The sequence below is a fragment of the Astatotilapia calliptera genome, chromosome 19 (genome assembly GCF_964374335.1).
Source record: "Astatotilapia calliptera chromosome 19, fAstCal68.1, whole genome shotgun sequence".
Lineage (NCBI taxonomy): Eukaryota > Metazoa > Chordata > Actinopteri > Cichliformes > Cichlidae > Astatotilapia > Astatotilapia calliptera.
This window is the reverse complement of record NC_137440.1, coordinates 17,956,253-17,974,266: the sequence shown is the minus strand read 5'-3', so window position 1 is coordinate 17,974,266 and position 18,014 is coordinate 17,956,253. Positions and strand designations below refer to the sequence as shown.

At 40.6% G+C, this 18,014-nt stretch overlaps 2 protein-coding genes and 1 long non-coding RNA gene across 3 annotated transcripts; all 3 read right to left on the bottom strand.

Moving 5' to 3' along the window:
- Positions 1 to 103: 103 nt before the first annotated feature.
- Positions 104 to 4,141, bottom strand: LOC145422528 (uncharacterized). The gene is made up of 16 exons (XM_080294003.1): positions 3,936 to 4,141; positions 3,683 to 3,789; positions 3,398 to 3,574; positions 2,944 to 3,152; positions 2,752 to 2,846; positions 2,619 to 2,644; positions 2,397 to 2,418; positions 2,276 to 2,303; positions 2,083 to 2,167; positions 1,816 to 1,962; positions 1,517 to 1,728; positions 1,326 to 1,429; positions 1,118 to 1,236; positions 848 to 1,015; positions 432 to 631; positions 104 to 333 (listed from the first exon to the last, which is right to left on the bottom strand). Exons 1-16 carry the CDS (start codon positions 4,105 to 4,107, stop codon positions 180 to 182), a joined length of 2,025 nt encoding a protein of 674 aa, XP_080150129.1. The 5' UTR covers positions 4,108 to 4,141; the 3' UTR covers positions 104 to 179.
- Positions 4,142 to 4,553: 412 nt separating this feature from the next.
- LOC145422629 (uncharacterized) lies at positions 4,554 to 9,625 on the bottom strand. Its single transcript, XM_080294172.1, has 20 exons — positions 9,612 to 9,625; positions 9,158 to 9,366; positions 8,966 to 9,060; positions 8,833 to 8,858; positions 8,627 to 8,648; positions 8,506 to 8,533; positions 8,313 to 8,397; positions 8,046 to 8,192; positions 7,747 to 7,958; positions 7,556 to 7,659; positions 7,348 to 7,466; positions 7,078 to 7,245; positions 6,662 to 6,861; positions 6,451 to 6,563; positions 6,192 to 6,298; positions 5,816 to 5,983; positions 5,402 to 5,601; positions 5,191 to 5,303; positions 4,938 to 5,044; positions 4,554 to 4,730 (listed from the first exon to the last, which is right to left on the bottom strand). Exons 2-20 carry the CDS (start codon positions 9,226 to 9,228, stop codon positions 4,554 to 4,556), a joined length of 2,262 nt encoding a protein of 753 aa, XP_080150298.1. The 5' UTR covers positions 9,229 to 9,366; positions 9,612 to 9,625.
- Positions 9,626 to 12,067: 2,442 nt separating this feature from the next.
- LOC145422411 (uncharacterized) lies at positions 12,068 to 12,567 on the bottom strand. Its single transcript, XR_013903695.1, has 3 exons — positions 12,516 to 12,567; positions 12,308 to 12,426; positions 12,068 to 12,205 (listed from the first exon to the last, which is right to left on the bottom strand). It is a non-coding gene; the product is annotated as an uncharacterized LOC145422411 (long non-coding RNA).
- Between the last annotated feature and the right edge of the window lie 5,447 nt (positions 12,568 to 18,014).

The window sequence follows — 18,014 nt, the reverse complement described above, 5'->3', positions numbered from 1 at the left end:
ATATTGGACGAATGGACCCAGATTTGCTTTAACCCATTGGGCATCACTCTCATTTTGTTGCCTGCAAGCTAAGGCATGCAAACAAAAGTTAGGATGTGCTCAATTTAGCAAGGTTTCTGACTGGTAGACATGAAAGAATTTGTGGGCAAGTTTTTTGTCTGAGTGCTTTTCAAGACATTTCACACTGGAAAGCACATAACGCACCCTATGTCTGCCCTACCTGGCTCATTGATGGCATTTTCAGCATTTCTTAGATAGCCCAGCAGACCATGTGTGATCTCTTGCCGTCTGTACAGTGGCATCTCCTGGATAACTAAAGCCAACCCACTCACACTGCAACAGTTGAAAGAAAACGTTCTCATGCTGTTCTTTGTCACTATTGTCATTTTCATTTGCAACAAAATCTTGATTGCTCCAAGAAAGCTACTCACATGACTTGGTAGTTTGTGCAGCTGATTTTTGTGGTTGTGTTTATCAGCATTTCTGGAGTAAAACTGGCAAGGATAGGAATCAGTTTCACATGGAACCAAAGTTCATAGTCGTTTGTCGTGAAAGTGGAGAAATGTGGACTGATGATGATGAAGGTCGTATTCATGACCCGATCTCTCACAACAGGCTGGAAAATTGGCATCTGTGAAATTGAGGTGGAAAAGAAGCTAAGCAATACAGAGACTGCATGTTGCAAATGTACTCATACAACATGGTACAAAGGCTGCAAGCAATTCTTTTCTATGATAGACTCCTTGAAGACTTGTGTAGCGGTTTAGCAAATGTCTTATTCTGTCTTATCCTGCTGGAATAAAACACCAGGATTGTCCTCCTTCACCCTTTTAGAAGCCTAGCATACCTGTCCATTGGCTGTCAGTTGTGTGAGGAATCCATCCACATTTTTTAGAGCGTTGCCCTCTTGCAGTCGCTCAAACACACGATCAATCAAATCTGTGTTATTGGAGGCTCCCAAACTCAGTACCAGCTGTGCCATCTGAGAAGGACTAAAGACTGACAACAATTCAGCCTACAAAAGAGAACCAGCATAATATAAGACAGCAGTCATGGAAATGTTCTGGGTAAAAGAATTCCGTTTACAGGAAGATGTACATCTGCAGTTGGCACTCACAGTGGACAAATTAGGATTGAAGGCTTGCAAGTCCTGCACAGTTGCAAAATCAGAGAAGTCGCCAAGGTTTGCCTTTAACCACGCTTGGCTCCCCGTGATAGATGAGACACAGCCAGGATCTGCAGAAAAAGCAAGAAAGTTATTGACAGGGTAATATACCACATGTTGTCATGGAAAAACCAAAGTGAGCTTGAGTTTCTCCTTTTACCTGTTGAGTCATTTCTTGACAAGAACGGTTTGATGAAGTGAGTGAAGACTGCTTGCTGTGTGTCTCTGTCCATGGATGCCTTTTGGCTTCCAAATGCCTGAATGCTACATTTGAGAGAAAGCTTTCAACATCTAAACTTCTAGTCAACTGCAAGTTTGCAGAATAGAGCAATATGTCTCATATTTACTTACACAGTCTGGTATGTCTGGCAGCTGAAGTTTTTGGAGCTAAGGCAAAATAGGAAGTTGAAAGATGGAACGGCCAGAAACGGACGGATCTTTGTCTTGAACCAGCTGGTAATGAACTCCTCACTCTGTAGTTGTGCCTGGTTGAAGTTGTCAATTCTCACTTCTCCAAGAGCCTCGAGCACATTTGACGAGGTCGGGTAAGTGTTGTTGCTGGCCTTGAATTGGCAGAAAAATAATTGTAGCTGGACCCAAACTTCACGCAGGGAAACGGCAATATTGTGAAAATGTGATTTTGTACTTACCATGTTAGCAAATGTCTCAAGGGCCTGGTCCAGTACAGCAGAGGCTTTTTGGAAGAAAAGCTTCCAGACTTCTACTGGGTATATGTTTTGGCTTTTCAGTGTGCAGTTCAGCAGTGTGACCAAGTTGCTGGATGTGAGATAGGGAGCCTTGAAAAAGAAAATTGACAAAGAATACAGCCATTTTGTCAGAGCTCATGGAGATTTGTCTCAGAACCATAATGGGGCAAAATCTATGTTCTGTTTTTGGAGTTTAAAAAGGAATCTTACAGAGGAACAGGCATGTTCTGTGATGGTGAAATTGCACAGGGCTGCCGAGGAATTGCCAGCTGACAGGATTTGTTCAAGTTTTGAACTGTGGAAAAAACACAATAAATTGAAATCCAATGTCCCCTTAATTGCACTGTGTTAACGAATTTTACCTAGACAGAATCAACATTGAACAAAACGGCATTTCACCCACCCATCAACTCCATCACAAATGAGATTCACTGTGAAAAGAGAATGGTTGTGTGTCAGATAATAGTCCTTCAGAATGCATTTATATCCTTAGAGTTGAAATGTCTACTTTTAGACAGACTCACCATGAACTGGGGTCACCTTGCACTGAAGACAAAGAAAATATGATTGTTAGTATAGTGGAAACATCTTCTTCAAGTGTAAATACCTTGACTTTGTCACAGTTGGCCCAATTAGTGTGCCAAACCTGGATCAAATATTGGATAACCCATGCAAGACACCCCCCCCCCCCCCCCCCCCACACACACACACACACACACACACACCCCCCAAAAAACTAATCTTACCACAAAGGAAGCTGGAACTGAGCAGCCTGTTTGGGAAGAAAAAGAAAGGAAACAAATCAATGGAGTAGTCATTACAGTGCTGGTACTGGGCTTTTGAGAAAAGTTTAGTCAGGAAAGCCTATTTGCCACATACGTGGGAATGTGTCCTGGAGGTACTGCTTGCTTGATCTCACGCCCTGTGAAAGGTCCAGTGGCAATGCTGCCAAACTCTGCGCAAGACCATCGTATCTAAAGGAAGAAAAGAATTCATTGTGACTTGTCAGGAGCCTCAGCTTGGCATTGTGCACACCCAAATGTCTAACTGTGGATATCAGAAATATCTTACATAGCCTGGTAGGATTCACAGGTGATGTTACTGGGGATCACCCGCAAGCTGCTAGGAAGGATGCTCGCCATCACAGGAACCAAATAAACCTGGAACCACTGTTGATAGTCTTCTGGCTGAAAGTCTTTAAGCTGAGGAGCAAGGGCTGTCAAGGTCAGGTTCAAAATGGTGTCTCGCACATCTGGATTTTGGATGAAGGTGACATTTCTCTGAAAAGAGAAGGGGATCATAATAAGGTCAGAGAGGAAGTCCTGAAGTCTTTGTGGAAATGTGGAGGTGAGGGGGAGCTTATCTAAACTAAATCTTTGTACTTCTGTACAGCAGGGATGCCTCAAGGCATGAAGCATATCAGAAATGGATCATTTTGAGTTAAACACTTGAGCAGGCTTATGAAAGAACACTGTTAACATTTGTTGATGTTTGCACTGAGGTAAGGTTACCAATGAGAATTCACCTGCTTGTTGATGTTTGCAAAAACCTGGAAGAATTGGTTGAGCTGCTCATAATCACTGGTCTCTGTCAAGCTTGTCAACACCTCCCTTACAACATGTGCATCATTTAAAGCACCACTGTTTGGATCTAGGATTAGTTCAGCCTTCTGCGATGGTGAAAGAACGTCCAGAACTGTCAGCTATGGATACAAAAAAGTAGAATTCATGAAATGCATGTCTTTTGTATAATTTCCAGAATTTTGCTTTGCTATTCTCAAGAAAGACAAGAAGAGTAATATGAAGATTACCGTAGAGATGTTGAAGTCTTTGAGGTCAGAGTACGCTGAATATTGGATGAATGGACCCAGATTTGCTTTAACCCATTGGGCATCGCTCTCATTTTGTTGCCTGCAAGCTAAGACACGCAGACAAAACTTAAGATGTGCTCAATTTAGGAAGGTTTGTGACTGGTAGACATGAAAGAATTTAAGTTTTTTGTCTGAGTGCTTTTCTAGACATTTCACACTGGAAAGCACATAACGCACCCTATGTCTGCCCTACCTGGCTCATTGATGGCATTGTCAGCATTTCTTAGGTAGCCCAGCAGACCATGTGTGATCTCTTGCCGTCTGTACAGTGGCATCTCCTGGATAACTAAAGCCAACCCACTCACACTGCAACAGTTGAAAGAAAACGTTCTCATGCTGTTCTTTGTCACTATTGTCATTTTCATTTGCAACAAAATCTTGATTGCTCCAAGAAAGCTACTCACATGACTTGGTAGTTCGTGCAGCTGATGGTTGTGGTTGTGTTTATCAGCATTTCTGGAGTAAAACTGGCAAGGATAGGAATCAGTTTCACATGGAACCAAAGTTCATAGTCGTTTGTCGTGAAAGTGGAGAAATGTGGACTGATGATGATGAAGGTTGTATTCATGACCCGATCTCTCACAACAGGCTGGAAATGTGGGGTCTGTCATATTAAAGTGGAAAAAGACATAAGCAAATGTGAGATTGCATGTTGGAAGTACACCCATACAACATGGTACAAAGGCTGTAACCATTTGTTTTCTAAGATACAATAGCCAACAATGGATGTAGCGGTTGAGACCGATGTGTTATTCTGTATTTACTTCTGGAATCAAATATCCGCATTGTCCTCCTTCACCCTTTTAGGAGGCTAGCCTACCTGTCCATTGGCTGTCAGCTGTGTCAGGAATTCATCCACATTTTTTAGAGCGTTGCCCTGTTCAAGTTGTTCAAACACAAGATCAATAAAATCTGTGTTATTTGAGGCTCCAGAGCTCAGTAGCAGCTGTGCCACCTCAGAGGGATTGAGCGTTGACAACAATCCAGCCTACAACAGGGAATCAACATAATATCAGACAGCAGTAATGACCAATGCTGTGGGTAAAGGATTACAGTTTGCAACCAAAGAAAGTGTGTTCTATGATTTGCTTGTATTTTTTATATGGCAAAATAAACTCTTGTGTTTGTCTTCTTAAGTCTACAATTTTGTTTTCCTGTTCTTAAGGGAGGACTAGAAGTGCAATGTAGGGCTTACCGTAGAGATGTTGAAGTCTTTGAGGTCAGAGTACGCTGTATATTGGACGAATGGACCCAGCTTTGCTTTAACCCATTGGGCATCACTCTCATTTTGTTGCCTGCAAGCTAAGGCATGCAAACAAAAGTTAAGATGTGCTCAATTTAGGAAAGTTTCTGACTGGTAGACATGAAAGAATTTAAGTTTTTTGTCTGAGTGCTTTTCCAGACATTTCACACTGGAAAGCACATAACGCACCCTATGTCTGGCCTACCTGGCTCATTGATGGCATTGTCAGCATTTCTTAGGTAGCCCAGCAGACCATGTGTGATCTCTTGCCGTCTGTACAGTGGCATCTCCTGGATAACTAAAGCCAACCCACTCACACTGCAACAGTTGAAAGAAAACGTTCTCATGCTGTTCTTTGTCACTATTGTCATTTTCATTTGCAACAAAATCTTGATTGCTCCAAGAAAGCTACTCACATGACTTGGTAGTTTGTGCAGCTGATGGTTGTGGTTGTGTTTATCAGCATTTCTGGAGTAAAACTGGCAAGGATAGGAATCAGTTTCACATGGAACCAAAGTTCATAGTCGTTTGTCGTGAAAGTGGAGAAATGTGGACTGATGATGATGAAGGTCGTATTCATGACCCGATCTCTCACAACAGGCTGGAAATGTGGGGTCTGTCATATTAAAGTGGAAAAAGACATAAGCAAATGTGAGATTGCATGTTGGAAGTACACCCATACAACATGGTACAAAGGCTGTAACCATTTGTTTTCTAAGATACAATAGCCAACAATGGATGTAGCGGTTGAGACCGATGTTTTATTCTGTTTACTTCTGGAATCAAATATCCGCATTGTCCTCCTTCACCCTTTTAGGAGGCTAGCCTACCTGTCCATTGGCTGTCAGCTGTGTCAGGAATTCATCCACATTTTTTAGAGCGTTGCCCTGTTCAAGTTGTTCAAACACAAGATCAATAAAATCTGTGTTATTTGAGGCTCCAGAGCTCAGTAGCAGCTGTGCCACCTCAGAGGGATTGAGCGTCGACAACAATCCAGCCTACAACAGGGAATCAACATAATATCAGACAGCAGTAATGACCAATGCTGTGGGTAAAGGATTACAGTTTGCAACCAAAGAAAGTGTGCTCTATGATTTGCTTGTACTTTTTGATATGGCAAAATAAACTCCTGTGTTTGTCTTCTTAAGTCTACAATTTTGTTTTCCTGCTCTTAAGGGAGGACTAGAAGTGCAATGTAGGGCTTACCGTAGAGATGTTGAAGTCTTTGAGGTCAGAGTACGCTGTATATTGGACGAATGGACCCAGATTTGCTTTAACCCATTGGGCATCACTCTCATTTTGTTGCCTGCAAGCTAAGGCATGCAAACAAAAGTTAGGATGTGCTCAATTTAGGAAGGTTTCTGACTGGTAGACATAAAAGAATTTGTGGGCAAGTTTTTTGTCTGAGTGCTTTTCAAGACATTTCACACTGGAAAGCACATAACGCACCCTATGTCTGCCCTACCTGGCTCATTGATGGCATTTTCAGCATTTCTTAGATAGCCCAGCAGACCATGTGTGATCTCTTGCCGTCTGTACAGTGGCATCTCCTGGATAACTAAAGCCAACCCACTCACACTGCAACAGTTGAAAGAAAACGTTCTCATGCTGTTCTTTGTCACTATTGTCATTTTCATTTGCAACAAAATCTTGATTGCTCCAAGAAAGCTACTCACATGACTTGGTAGTTTGTGCAGCTGATTTTTGTGGTTGTGTTTATCAGCATTTCTGGAGTAAAACTGGCAAGGATAGGAATCAGTTTCACATGGAACCAAAGTTCATAGTCGTTTGTCGTGAAAGTGGAGAAATGTGGACTGATGATGATGAAGGTCGTATTCATGACCCGATCTCTCACAACAGGCTGGAAAATTGGCATCTGTGAAATTGAGGTGGAAAAGAAGCTAAGCAATACAGAGACTGCATGTTGCAAATGTACTCATACAACATGGTACAAAGGCTGCAAGCAATTCTTTTCTATGATAGACTCCTTGAAGACTTGTGTAGCGGTTTAGCAAATGTCTTATTCTGTCTTATCCTGCTGGAATAAAACACCAGGATTGTCCTCCTTCACCCTTTTAGAAGCCTAGCATACCTGTCCATTGGCTGTCAGTTGTGTGAGGAATCCATCCACATTTTTTAGAGCGTTGCCCTCTTGCAGTCGCTCAAACACACGATCAATCAAATCTGTGTTATTGGAGGCTCCCAAACTCAGTACCAGCTGTGCCATCTGAGAAGGACTAAAGACTGACAACAATTCAGCCTACAAAAGAGAACCAGCATAATATAAGACAGCAGTCATGGAAATGTTCTGGGTAAAAGAATTCCGTTTACAGGAAGATGTACATCTGTAGTTGGCACTCACAGTGGACAAATTAGGATTGAAGGCTTGCAAGTCCTGCACAGTTGCAAAATCAGAGAAGTCGCCAAGGTTTGCCTTTAACCACGCTTGGCTCCCCGTGATAGATGAGACACAGCCAGGATCTGCAGAAAAAGCAAGAAAGTTATTGACAGGGTAATATACCACATGTTGTCATGGAAAAACCAAAGTGAGCTTGAGTTTCTCCTTTTACCTGTTGAGTCATTTCTTGACAAGAACGGTTTGATGAAGTGAGTGAAGACTGCTTGCTGTGTGTCTCTGTCCATGGATGCCTTTTGGCTTCCAAATGCCTGAATGCTACATTTGAGAGAAAGCTTTCAACATCTAAACTTCTAGTCAACTGCAAGTTTGCAGAATAGAGCAATATGTCTCATATTTACTTACACAGTCTGGTATGTCTGGCAGCTGAAGTTTTTGGAGCTAAGGCAAAATAGGAAGTTGAAAGATGGAACGGCCAGAAACGGACGGATCTTTGTCTTGAACCAGCTGGTAATGAACTCCTCACTCTGTAGTTGTGCCTGGTTGAAGTTGTCAATTCTCACTTCTCCAAGAGCCTCGAGCACATTTGACGAGGTCGGGTAAGTGTTGTTGCTGGCCTTGAATTGGCAGAAAAATAATTGTAGCTGGACCCAAACTTCACGCAGGGAAACGGCAATATTGTGAAAATGTGATTTTGTACTTACCATGTTAGCAAATGTCTCAAGGGCCTGGTCCAGTACAGCAGAGGCTTTTTGGAAGAAAAGCTTCCAGACTTCTACTGGGTATATGTTTTGGCTTTTCAGTGTGCAGTTCAGCAGTGTGACCAAGTTGCTGGATGTGAGATAGGGAGCCTTGAAAAAGAAAATTGACAAAGAATACAGCCATTTTGTCAGAGCTCATGGAGATTTGTCTCAGAACCATAATGGGGCAAAATCTATGTTCTGTTTTTGGAGTTTAAAAAGGAATCTTACAGAGGAACAGGCATGTTCTGTGATGGTGAAATTGCACAGGGCTGCCGAGGAATTGCCAGCTGACAGGATTTGTTCAAGTTTTGAACTGTGGAAAAAACACAATAAATTGAAATCCAATGTCCCCTTAATTGCACTGTGTTAACGAATTTTACCTAGACAGAATCAACATTGAACAAAACGGCATTTCACCCACCCATCAACTCCATCACAAATGAGATTCACTGTGAAAAGAGAATGGTTGTGTGTCAGATAATAGTCCTTCAGAATGCATTTATATCCTTAGAGTTGAAATGTCTACTTTTAGACAGACTCACCATGAACTGGGGTCACCTTGCACTGAAGACAAAGAAAATATGATTGTTAGTATAGTGGAAACATCTTCTTCAAGTGTAAATACCTTGACTTTGTCACAGTTGGCCCAATTAGTGTGCCAAACCTGGATCAAATATTGGATAACCCATGCAAGACACCCCCCCCCCCCCCCCCCACACACACACACACCCCAAAAAACTAATCTTACCACAAAGGAAGCTGGAACTGAGCAGCCTGTTTGGGAAGAAAAAGAAAGGAAACAAATCAGTGGAGTAGTCATTACAGTGCTGGTACTGGGCTTTTGAGAAAAGTTTAGTCAGGAAAGCCTATTTGCCACATACGTGGGAATGTGTCCTGGAGGTACTGCTTGCTTGATCTCACGCCCTGTGAAAGGTCCAGTGGCAATGCTGCCAAACTCTGCGCAAGACCATCGTATCTAAAGGAAGAAAAGAATTCATTGTGACTTGTCAGGAGCCTCAGCTTGGCATTGTGCACACCCAAATGTCTAACTGTGGATATCAGAAATATCTTACATAGCCTGGTAGGATTCACAGGTGATGTTACTGGGGATCACCCGCAAGCTGCTAGGAAGGATGCTCGCCATCACAGGAACCAAATAAACCTGGAACCACTGTTGATAGTCTTCTGGCTGAAAGTCTTTAAGCTGAGGAGCAAGGGCTGTCAAGGTCAGGTTCAAAATGGTGTCTCGCACATCTGGATTTTGGATGAAGGTGACATTTCTCTGAAAAGAGAAGGGGATCATAATAAGGTCAGAGAGGAAGTCCTGAAGTCTTTGTGGAAATGTGGAGGTGAGGGGGAGCTTATCTAAACTAAATCTTTGTACTTCTGTACAGCAGGGATGCCTCAAGGCATGAAGCATATCAGAAATAGATCATTTTGAGTTAAACACTTGAGCAGGCTTATGAAAGAACACTGTTAACATTTGTTGATGTTTGCACTGAGGTAAGGTTACCAATGAGAATTCACCTGCTTGTTGATGTTTGCAAAAACCTGGAAGAATTGGTTGAGCTGCTCATAATCACTGGTCTCTGTCAAGCTTGTCAACACCTCCCTTACAACATGTGCATCGTTTAAAGCACCACTGTTTGGATCTAGGATTAGTTCAGCCTTCTGCGATGGTGAAAGAACGTCCAGAACTGTCAGCTATGGATACAAAAAAGTAGAATTCATGAAATGCATGTCTTTTGTATAATTTCCAGAATTTTGCTTTGCTATTCTCAAGAAAGACAGGAAGAGTAATATGAAGATTACCGTAGAGATGTTGAAGTCTTTGAGGTCAGAGTACGCTGAATATTGGATGAATGGACCCAGATTTGCTTTAACCCATTGGGCATCGCTCTCATTTTGTTGCCTGCAAGCTAAGACACGCAGACAAAACTTAAGATGTGCTCAATTTAGGAAGGTTTGTGACTGGTAGACATGAAAGAATTTAAGTTTTTTGTCTGAGTGCTTTTCTAGACATTTCACACTGGAAAGCACATAACACACCCTATGTCTGCCCTACCTGGCTCATTGATGGCATTGTCAGCATTTCTTAGGTAGCCCAGCAGACCATGTGTGATCTCTTGCCGTCTGTACAGTGGCATCTCCTGGATAACTAAAGCCAACCCACTCACACTGCAACAGTTGAAAGAAAACGTTCTCATGCTGTTCTTTGTCACTATTGTCATTTTCATTTGCAACAAAATCTTGATTGCTCCAAGAAAGCTACTCACATGACTTGGTAGTTCGTGCAGCTGATGGTTGTGGTTGTGTTTATCAGCATTTCTGGAGTAAAACTGGCAAGGATAGGAATCAGTTTCACATGGAACCAAAGTTCATAGTCGTTTGTCGTGAAAGTGGAGAAATGTGGACTGATGATGATGAAGGTCGTATTCATGACCCGATCTCTCACAACAGGCTGGAAATGTGGGGTCTGTCATATTAAAGTGGAAAAAGACATAAGCAAATGTGAGATTGCATGTTGGAAGTACACTCATACAACATGGTACAAAGGCTGTAACCATTTGTTTTCTAAGATACAATAGCCAACAATGGATGTAGCGGTTGAGACCGATGTGTTATTCTGTATTTACTTCTGGAATCAAATATCCGCATTGTCCTCCTTCACCCTTTTAGGAGGCTAGCCTACCTGTCCATTGGCTGTCAGCTGTGTCAGGAATTCATCCACATTTTTTAGAGCGTTGCCCTCTTCAAGTTGTTCAAACACAAGATCAATAAAATCTGTGTTATTTGAGGCTCCAGAGCTCAGTAGCAGCTGTGCCACCTCAGAGGGATTGAGCGTTGACAACAATCCAGCCTACAACAGGGAATCAACATAATATCAGACAGCAGTAATGACCAATGCTGTGGGTAAAGGATTACAGTTTGCAACCAAAGAAAGTGTGCTCTATGATTTGCTTGTATTTTTTATATGGCAAAATAAACTCCTGTGTTTGTCTTCTTAAGTCTACAATTTTGTTTTCCTGTTCTTAAGGGAGGACTAGAAGTGCAATGTAGGGCTTACCGTAGAGATGTTGAAGTCTTTGAGGTCAGAGTACGCTGTATATTGGACGAATGGACCCAGATTTGCTTTAACCCATTGGGCATCACTCTCATTTTGTTGCCTGCAAGCTAAGGCATGCAAACAAAAGTTAGGATGTGCTCAATTTAGGAAGGTTTCTGACTGGTAGACATAAAAGAATTTGTGGGCAAGTTTTTTGTCTGAGTGCTTTTCAAGACATTTCACACTGGAAAGCACATAACGCACCCTATGTCTGCCCTACCTGGCTCATTGATGGCATTTTCAGCATTTCTTAGATAGCCCAGCAGACCATGTGTGATCTCTTGCCGTCTGTACAGTGGCATCTCCTGGATAACTAAAGCCAACCCACTCACACTGCAACAGTTGAAAGAAAACGTTCTCATGCTGTTCTTTGTCACTATTGTCATTTTCATTTGCAACAAAATCTTGATTGCTCCAAGAAAGCTACTCACATGACTTGGTAGTTCATGCAGCTGATTTTTGTGGTTGCGTTTATCAGCATTTCTGGAGTAAAACTGGCAAGGATAGGAATCAGTTTCACATGGAACCAAAGTTCATAGTCATTTGTCGTGAAAGTGGAGAAATGTGGACTGATGACGATGAAGGTCGTATTCATGACCCGATCTCTCACAACAGGCTGGAAAATTGGCATCTGTGAAATTGAGGTGGAAAAGAAGCTAAGCAATACAGAGACTGCATGTTGCAAATGTACTCATACAACACAGCACAAAGGCTGCAAGCAATTCTTTTCTATGATAGACTCCTTGAAGACTTGTGTAGCGGTTTAGCAAATGTCTTATTCTGTCTTATCCTGCTGGAATAAAACACCAGGATTGTCCTCCTTCACCCTTTTAGAAGCCTAGCATACCTGTCCATTGGTTGTCAGTTGTGTGAGGAATCCATCCACATTTTTTAGAGCGTTGCCCTCTTGCAGTCGCTCAAACACACGATCAATCAAATCTGTGTTATTGGAGGCTCCCAAACTCAGTACCAGCTGTGCCACCTGAGAAGGACTGAGGACTGACAACAATTCAGCCTACAAAAGAGAACCAGCATAATATAAGACAGCAGTCATGGAAATGTTCTGGGTAAAAGAATTCCGTTTACAGGAAGATGTACATCTGCAGTTGGCACTCACAGTGGACAAATTAGGATTGAAGGCTTGCAAGTCCTGCACAGTTGCAAAATCAGAGAAGTCGCCAAGGTTTGCCTTTAGCCACGCTTGGCTCCCCGTGATAGATGAGACACAGCCAGGATCTGCAGAAAAAGCAAGAAAGTTATTGACAGGGTAATATACCACATGATGTCATGGAAAAACCAAAGTGAGCTTGAGTTTCTCCTTTTACCTGTTGAGTCATTTCTTGACAAGAACGGTTTGATGAAGTAAGTGAAGACTGCTTGCTGTGTGTCTCTGTCCATGGATGCCTTTTGGCTTCCAAATGCCTGAATGCTACATTTGAGAGAAAGCTTTCAATAACTAATTACTCAACATATTCAAAATTCAACATAATTCAATCACAAACATTTCAAACTTAAATCCCATTGATATTTTAAATCATCGTAATCAACAAATTGGTACATTTTGTCACAACCTCTTCTACACAGAATAAGACCTTTTTTTCTTTCGTTTATTCATCCACACTTTCATTTCCTTTGATAATTTGCTAATTTCATATGGTATTCTAATATGGGATAGTGAACTCTTTTAACCTCAGTCTTTTCATGTCTGGAAAAGTTTCCAACCGCGTTTTACATCGTGGGTAGCAATTTTCAGTTGAAATTCTCCTATTGACTTGTTTTCAATTACATAATTTTTGAATCATTATATAACATTCTTATTTTAAAGAAAACAGCTTCACGAACGACCACCTTATATTAAGGTCTATGCCTCTTCTACAACAGCTGGGTCACACAGTCATAACTTGTTTGGTCTGACTTGTAATTTAACAATCAGGTGATACACATATTTCTTTCTTCCTTTTAGTAGTGATTTCAGTGGACTTTGGGACCCTGACATCAACATTCAATGCAATACACAGTGAGAAATGTGTTACATGTTAGAATATTCAATTAAAATTGTTTATGTCTTTAATGATTTCCATAAGCAGTTAACAGCAGTCACCAGCAATAATTGGTAAAATGGAATTTATTCACTTACATCTCTTGGAAAGAGGTGCAGCTGAAGTTCTGCTTGCTGAGCTGGTTTAGGAAGTTTCCATTGACATAAGGCAAAAGAGGAATCATCTTCACAGAGAACCACAGCCTGATGAATTCGGGGTCACTGTCATTACCCAAACGAAGGCTGTCCAGAACTCCAAATATATCCAGAACATCAAATCCAGGGACATTGTTGTTCTGTTACAAGACAAATTTGCCATTTACCATTCTTAAAAGCTGTTACATGTTTTACACCTACACTATACTGAAGTAAAGCATTAGCTCATTTACCAGGTCAAAGAACACTTGTAAAGTCGACTCTACAATCTGCCTGAGATTTTGTTCCACCATCCTCGACTTTTCATCTGTTAAGCTTGCATTTTTACCCCTTTTACAGGATAGCTCGCCTGTCAGTGTGTCCACTGCAGCAGAGATCTAAGAACACATAGACCAGGTGAAAGGACTGGGTTACTGTCAGTAACTTAGCACAAGGGGGAGTCATTTATCAACAATGCTTTGTGGTGACATTTAATAATTTAAGGTTTAAAGATGAATTTATCATTTTTTACTCAAATTAATTCCAAAAGGCTTACTCTTTGAATGGCATCTTGTAGATTTGCTGCATGGCAAGTTTCCTGGAAACCGTTGGTATGAGTGGTGGCTTTGCTTAAAGAAGAAAAAACACGGTAACAGAAATGAATAATAAAGTCATCTTTAACTAAAATAACATCCCTGGAATGTATTATGTCTACAAATTGTTATTTGAGTTTGCATGCCTACCTGTTTTCAGATAAACCTGGTCCTATAAAATGCAAAAAAGAAAATGAATGAACACATGTATTAACATTTTCAAATTAATAATTAATGGAAAATGGATAAGAATGATGTTAATGGATTAACTTTTAAAAGAGGAAAAAGGTGACATTTTATTTTATATCCATATAAAATTGCATATGGTTTATATGTATAAAAAAAACTTACCTTCTGTTGTGTTGGACTGTAATGTAAATTTATAGAAGAACATGTTAATTCAGTATTTCATTGCATTTCATTGTTTTTGATTTAATTATTTAATCTTGAAAAAAAAACCACTTACAGTTGCAGAGACCAGTCCTGACATACATACAATAGATTTTTTTATAAAAAAGAAAAGTGTTAGATAAGGATATATATTCTATTAAATGACTAATTGAATGTTCAGAGATACTTACCAATGCCAATAGATGACAGTAGCAGAACTTGCACTGACATTTTTATGCCACCCATCGTGAGAACTCAGTTCTCACTTTTTTTTTGTGCCCCTCAGTTGATTTTCAGATTATTTAATTTTTATTTTAGATAAAGATGTAAAGTGATACTGGAAAAGAAAAATGAAGTGATAAAAGTGCATTTTAATTATTGCAGTGCATTAGATCTAAGAATTGTTGATACAGAAACTCAATAGTAAAGAACATAAAAGTATGACGTTTGAATGACATGTTATACATACACAATACATACATTTTCTTTTTAATCCCTCCAAAGCTAAAAGCAAGATTAAATAGTATGGATTATTTCTTACTTCTGTATAGTGATTATAAATTAATAACAGAGTATATCAGAAAGCAAGATAAGCCATAGAAAGATGTTTAACTGGTTGAACTCACCTCTCGAACTCCTTCACTCTGTGAGAGAAGACTGAAGATCGCTGTTAGTGGTGAAGCAGGTATATACTGGGTGGAGTAAAAGAAAATTAGAGCAGATGAAGCAAAACATGCTGAGAATGTTCTAAAAGATTCCATTGGGTAAACACATTGCCAAACACTGTGCACAAACAGTATGGACTACACTTTGGATAGATGATCATTATTCAGTCAACAGAACATGAAATTTGCGAAATATGATTAAGGACTGTTGATATGTAAATGCTTTGTTTATAACTACCTACAACGGGGTTAAAGGAAATGTTATGATTTTGGATAAAGTTTGGCAAAATCAATGTTTATGGCTAAAAAGAAAACAAAAAGGATATCATTTTGGGTTACCTAGACCTCCTTTTTTCCACCTCAGTCTCACATTACTCAGCAACTGCTGAGTAATAAAATTGTTACCCCTTATGAAGGCAGTCCATCGTTACCTTTTAGAGTTTACATATACTGTAGTGGTACTGGCAATAATTTCGATGCAAGCATGAACTGTCTATTCCCTGATTTGGTCTTCAATCTAGCCTCCATTGCTTTTTTCTTCCTTCACCTAGGCACCTAGGCAAATCTCATGCATCTCAAATAATAATCTCGTTACCTGAAAATATCCTCAATTCTGTGTCCTTATCACTGACATTTCCCAGATTTGGTACCTGATATGCTTTTAGGATCTTATACACAAGTCTAGCATAAATCTCTGTTCTGTAATTGCCATGAAAATTCTGGACTATCTGCTTGAATGCTTCCTAAGCTTTTAATTCAGCTGGCTTTTTCTTTTGAACTCATCATTAAGCATTAGTTCATGGACTTTAGGAAAAGATTTCAAAAACACCTTCCTTAATTTTGACTTTACTTTTCTTGAGACCAAACATACTTCTTAAAAGCTGAAACACATCACTGTTTCTGCCCAGTCACTGTAGTTGTTCAGTACTTGGAAGATCACAAAGAACTTGCTTCTGGGCTCAACAAACACTAGTACAACCGGGTTGATGAGTTTCAATGTTATGCAAAATCTACGTAGGCTACATGAGTGTCGTTTGGACCTGTTGTTGACATGGTTATATTTTTGACTATAAAACTGGTCAGAAAGTTATACTGATACGTCCCAACAAAACCATTCACAAAATTTACAATAAAACAGTAACATCGTCAAGTTTTGGTTTTACGACCGAAAGTAAAGTGAAGCTGTGCAATTACTGTTGTGTCATTACTAAATTATTAAAACTGTTACTCCTTTCGATGTGGAGGAAGCAGCAGCTTTACTCTGAGCCCCTCTTGGATGACTGAACTTCTCACCTTATCTCTGAGGAAGAGGCCGGCCACCCTTTGGAGAAAGTCCATTTCCGCTGCTTGCATCCGCGATCTTGTTTTTTCGGTTAGTACCCACAGCTCGTGACCATAGGTGAGGGTAGTGTCGTAGATCGACTAGTAAATTGAGAGCTTCGCTTTTACACTCAGCTCCCTCTTCACCACAACAGACTGGTGCAGCGTCCACTGCGGCTGCAGCACCAATCCGTCTGTTGATCTCCTGCTCCCTTCTCCCGTCACTCGCGAACAAGACCTCGAGATACTCAAACTCCTCCACTTAGGGCAGGAACTCGTCCCGGACCTGGAGTGGGCACTCCACCCTTTTCCGTATGAGGACCATGGCCTCAGATTTGGAGGTGCTGATTCTCATTCCCACTGCTTCACACTCGGCTGCAAACCGTTCCAGTGCGAGCTGGAGGCCATCACCCGATGAAGCCAACAGAACCAGAAAAGCAGAGATGAGATTCTGAGACCAAAGTGCTTTTCAAGACACTCAAAGACACCTTACAAGCAATTAAATACCTAAAGAAGTCACTGTGATGAGTAATGAAATGTTTATCCCACTGAAAACGCTACTTCCAGATGAACTTTTGGGGAAATAACTACCAAAATCACAATATGCAAGAGGTTCCAACAGTTGGAAAACATCATATAATTAAAAAGTCAGCAATAAAGAATCAAAGAGAATAGGAACGCTTGATAAGATGTGTTTTAATATTGGCTTTGGAGATAGGGGGTCAATAATGCAAATGTGGTGTGAAAGAGTTCCAAATATGAGGCACCACTTGGCTGAAAGCTCATAGTGTTCAGATAGTCAGGCGAGCAGGGAATATAACAAGAGCAACCGAAAAGGAAAATCTCAGAGTACAGGAACGAGTGGCCATGTGCAGAAGATCAGAGATAAATGGAGGTACGAGATCATGGAGAGATTTGAAAGTAAGAAACAGAATCTTAACATTTATGCAGTATTTTTACAGGGAGCCCGTGAAGCTGTTGAAAGAAAGTATTAATATTTTCTATAGAAAGGTCTGGTAATACGATGAGCAGCTGCATTTTACACCAGTTGATGTCTATAGAGACGTTTGCAAGGATAGAATTGTAATAATCAATCTGACACGTGACCAGAGCATGTACAGAAAATGCAGCATTGTATTATGTGGTGATAAAACATGACACCATTTCAGATAGTGTTGTGGAAGTTTTCCATTTAAATAAAGCCTGCAGACGAGCAGTGAGCGGTAGCTAACATTCTTTAATCCAAACACACAAAGACAACAGACAACCAAGCTTGATGGAGCCCCTGCATGTCCGCGGGACAGACGGTCAGCAGAGTTCTCACTGAGCCTAGCATGGCTCTCAGTTAAATACCTTCTTCAGGAACAAAAGGCAGTACACAGCTGTTTCACACCTTAAGGTTCACACTCCCTTGCTACTTCCCAGAGTCCTCAAAGAGACAAAAGACTCTGGTCTGCTTCCCCCAACTTCCTTACTACACCCTAGCGCTGCACGATTTTGCATAAAATGAGAATCACGATTTTTTGGCTTAGAATTGAGATCACGATTCTCTCACGATTCTCTTTTCCAGTATAAATATTTATTGCACTTATTAACTGCACATCAACTTCGCAACAGTTGAAACTGAACATAAAAACAATAAATAAACATAAAAACAACAAATGTCTCAGGTTTTGTGGTTGC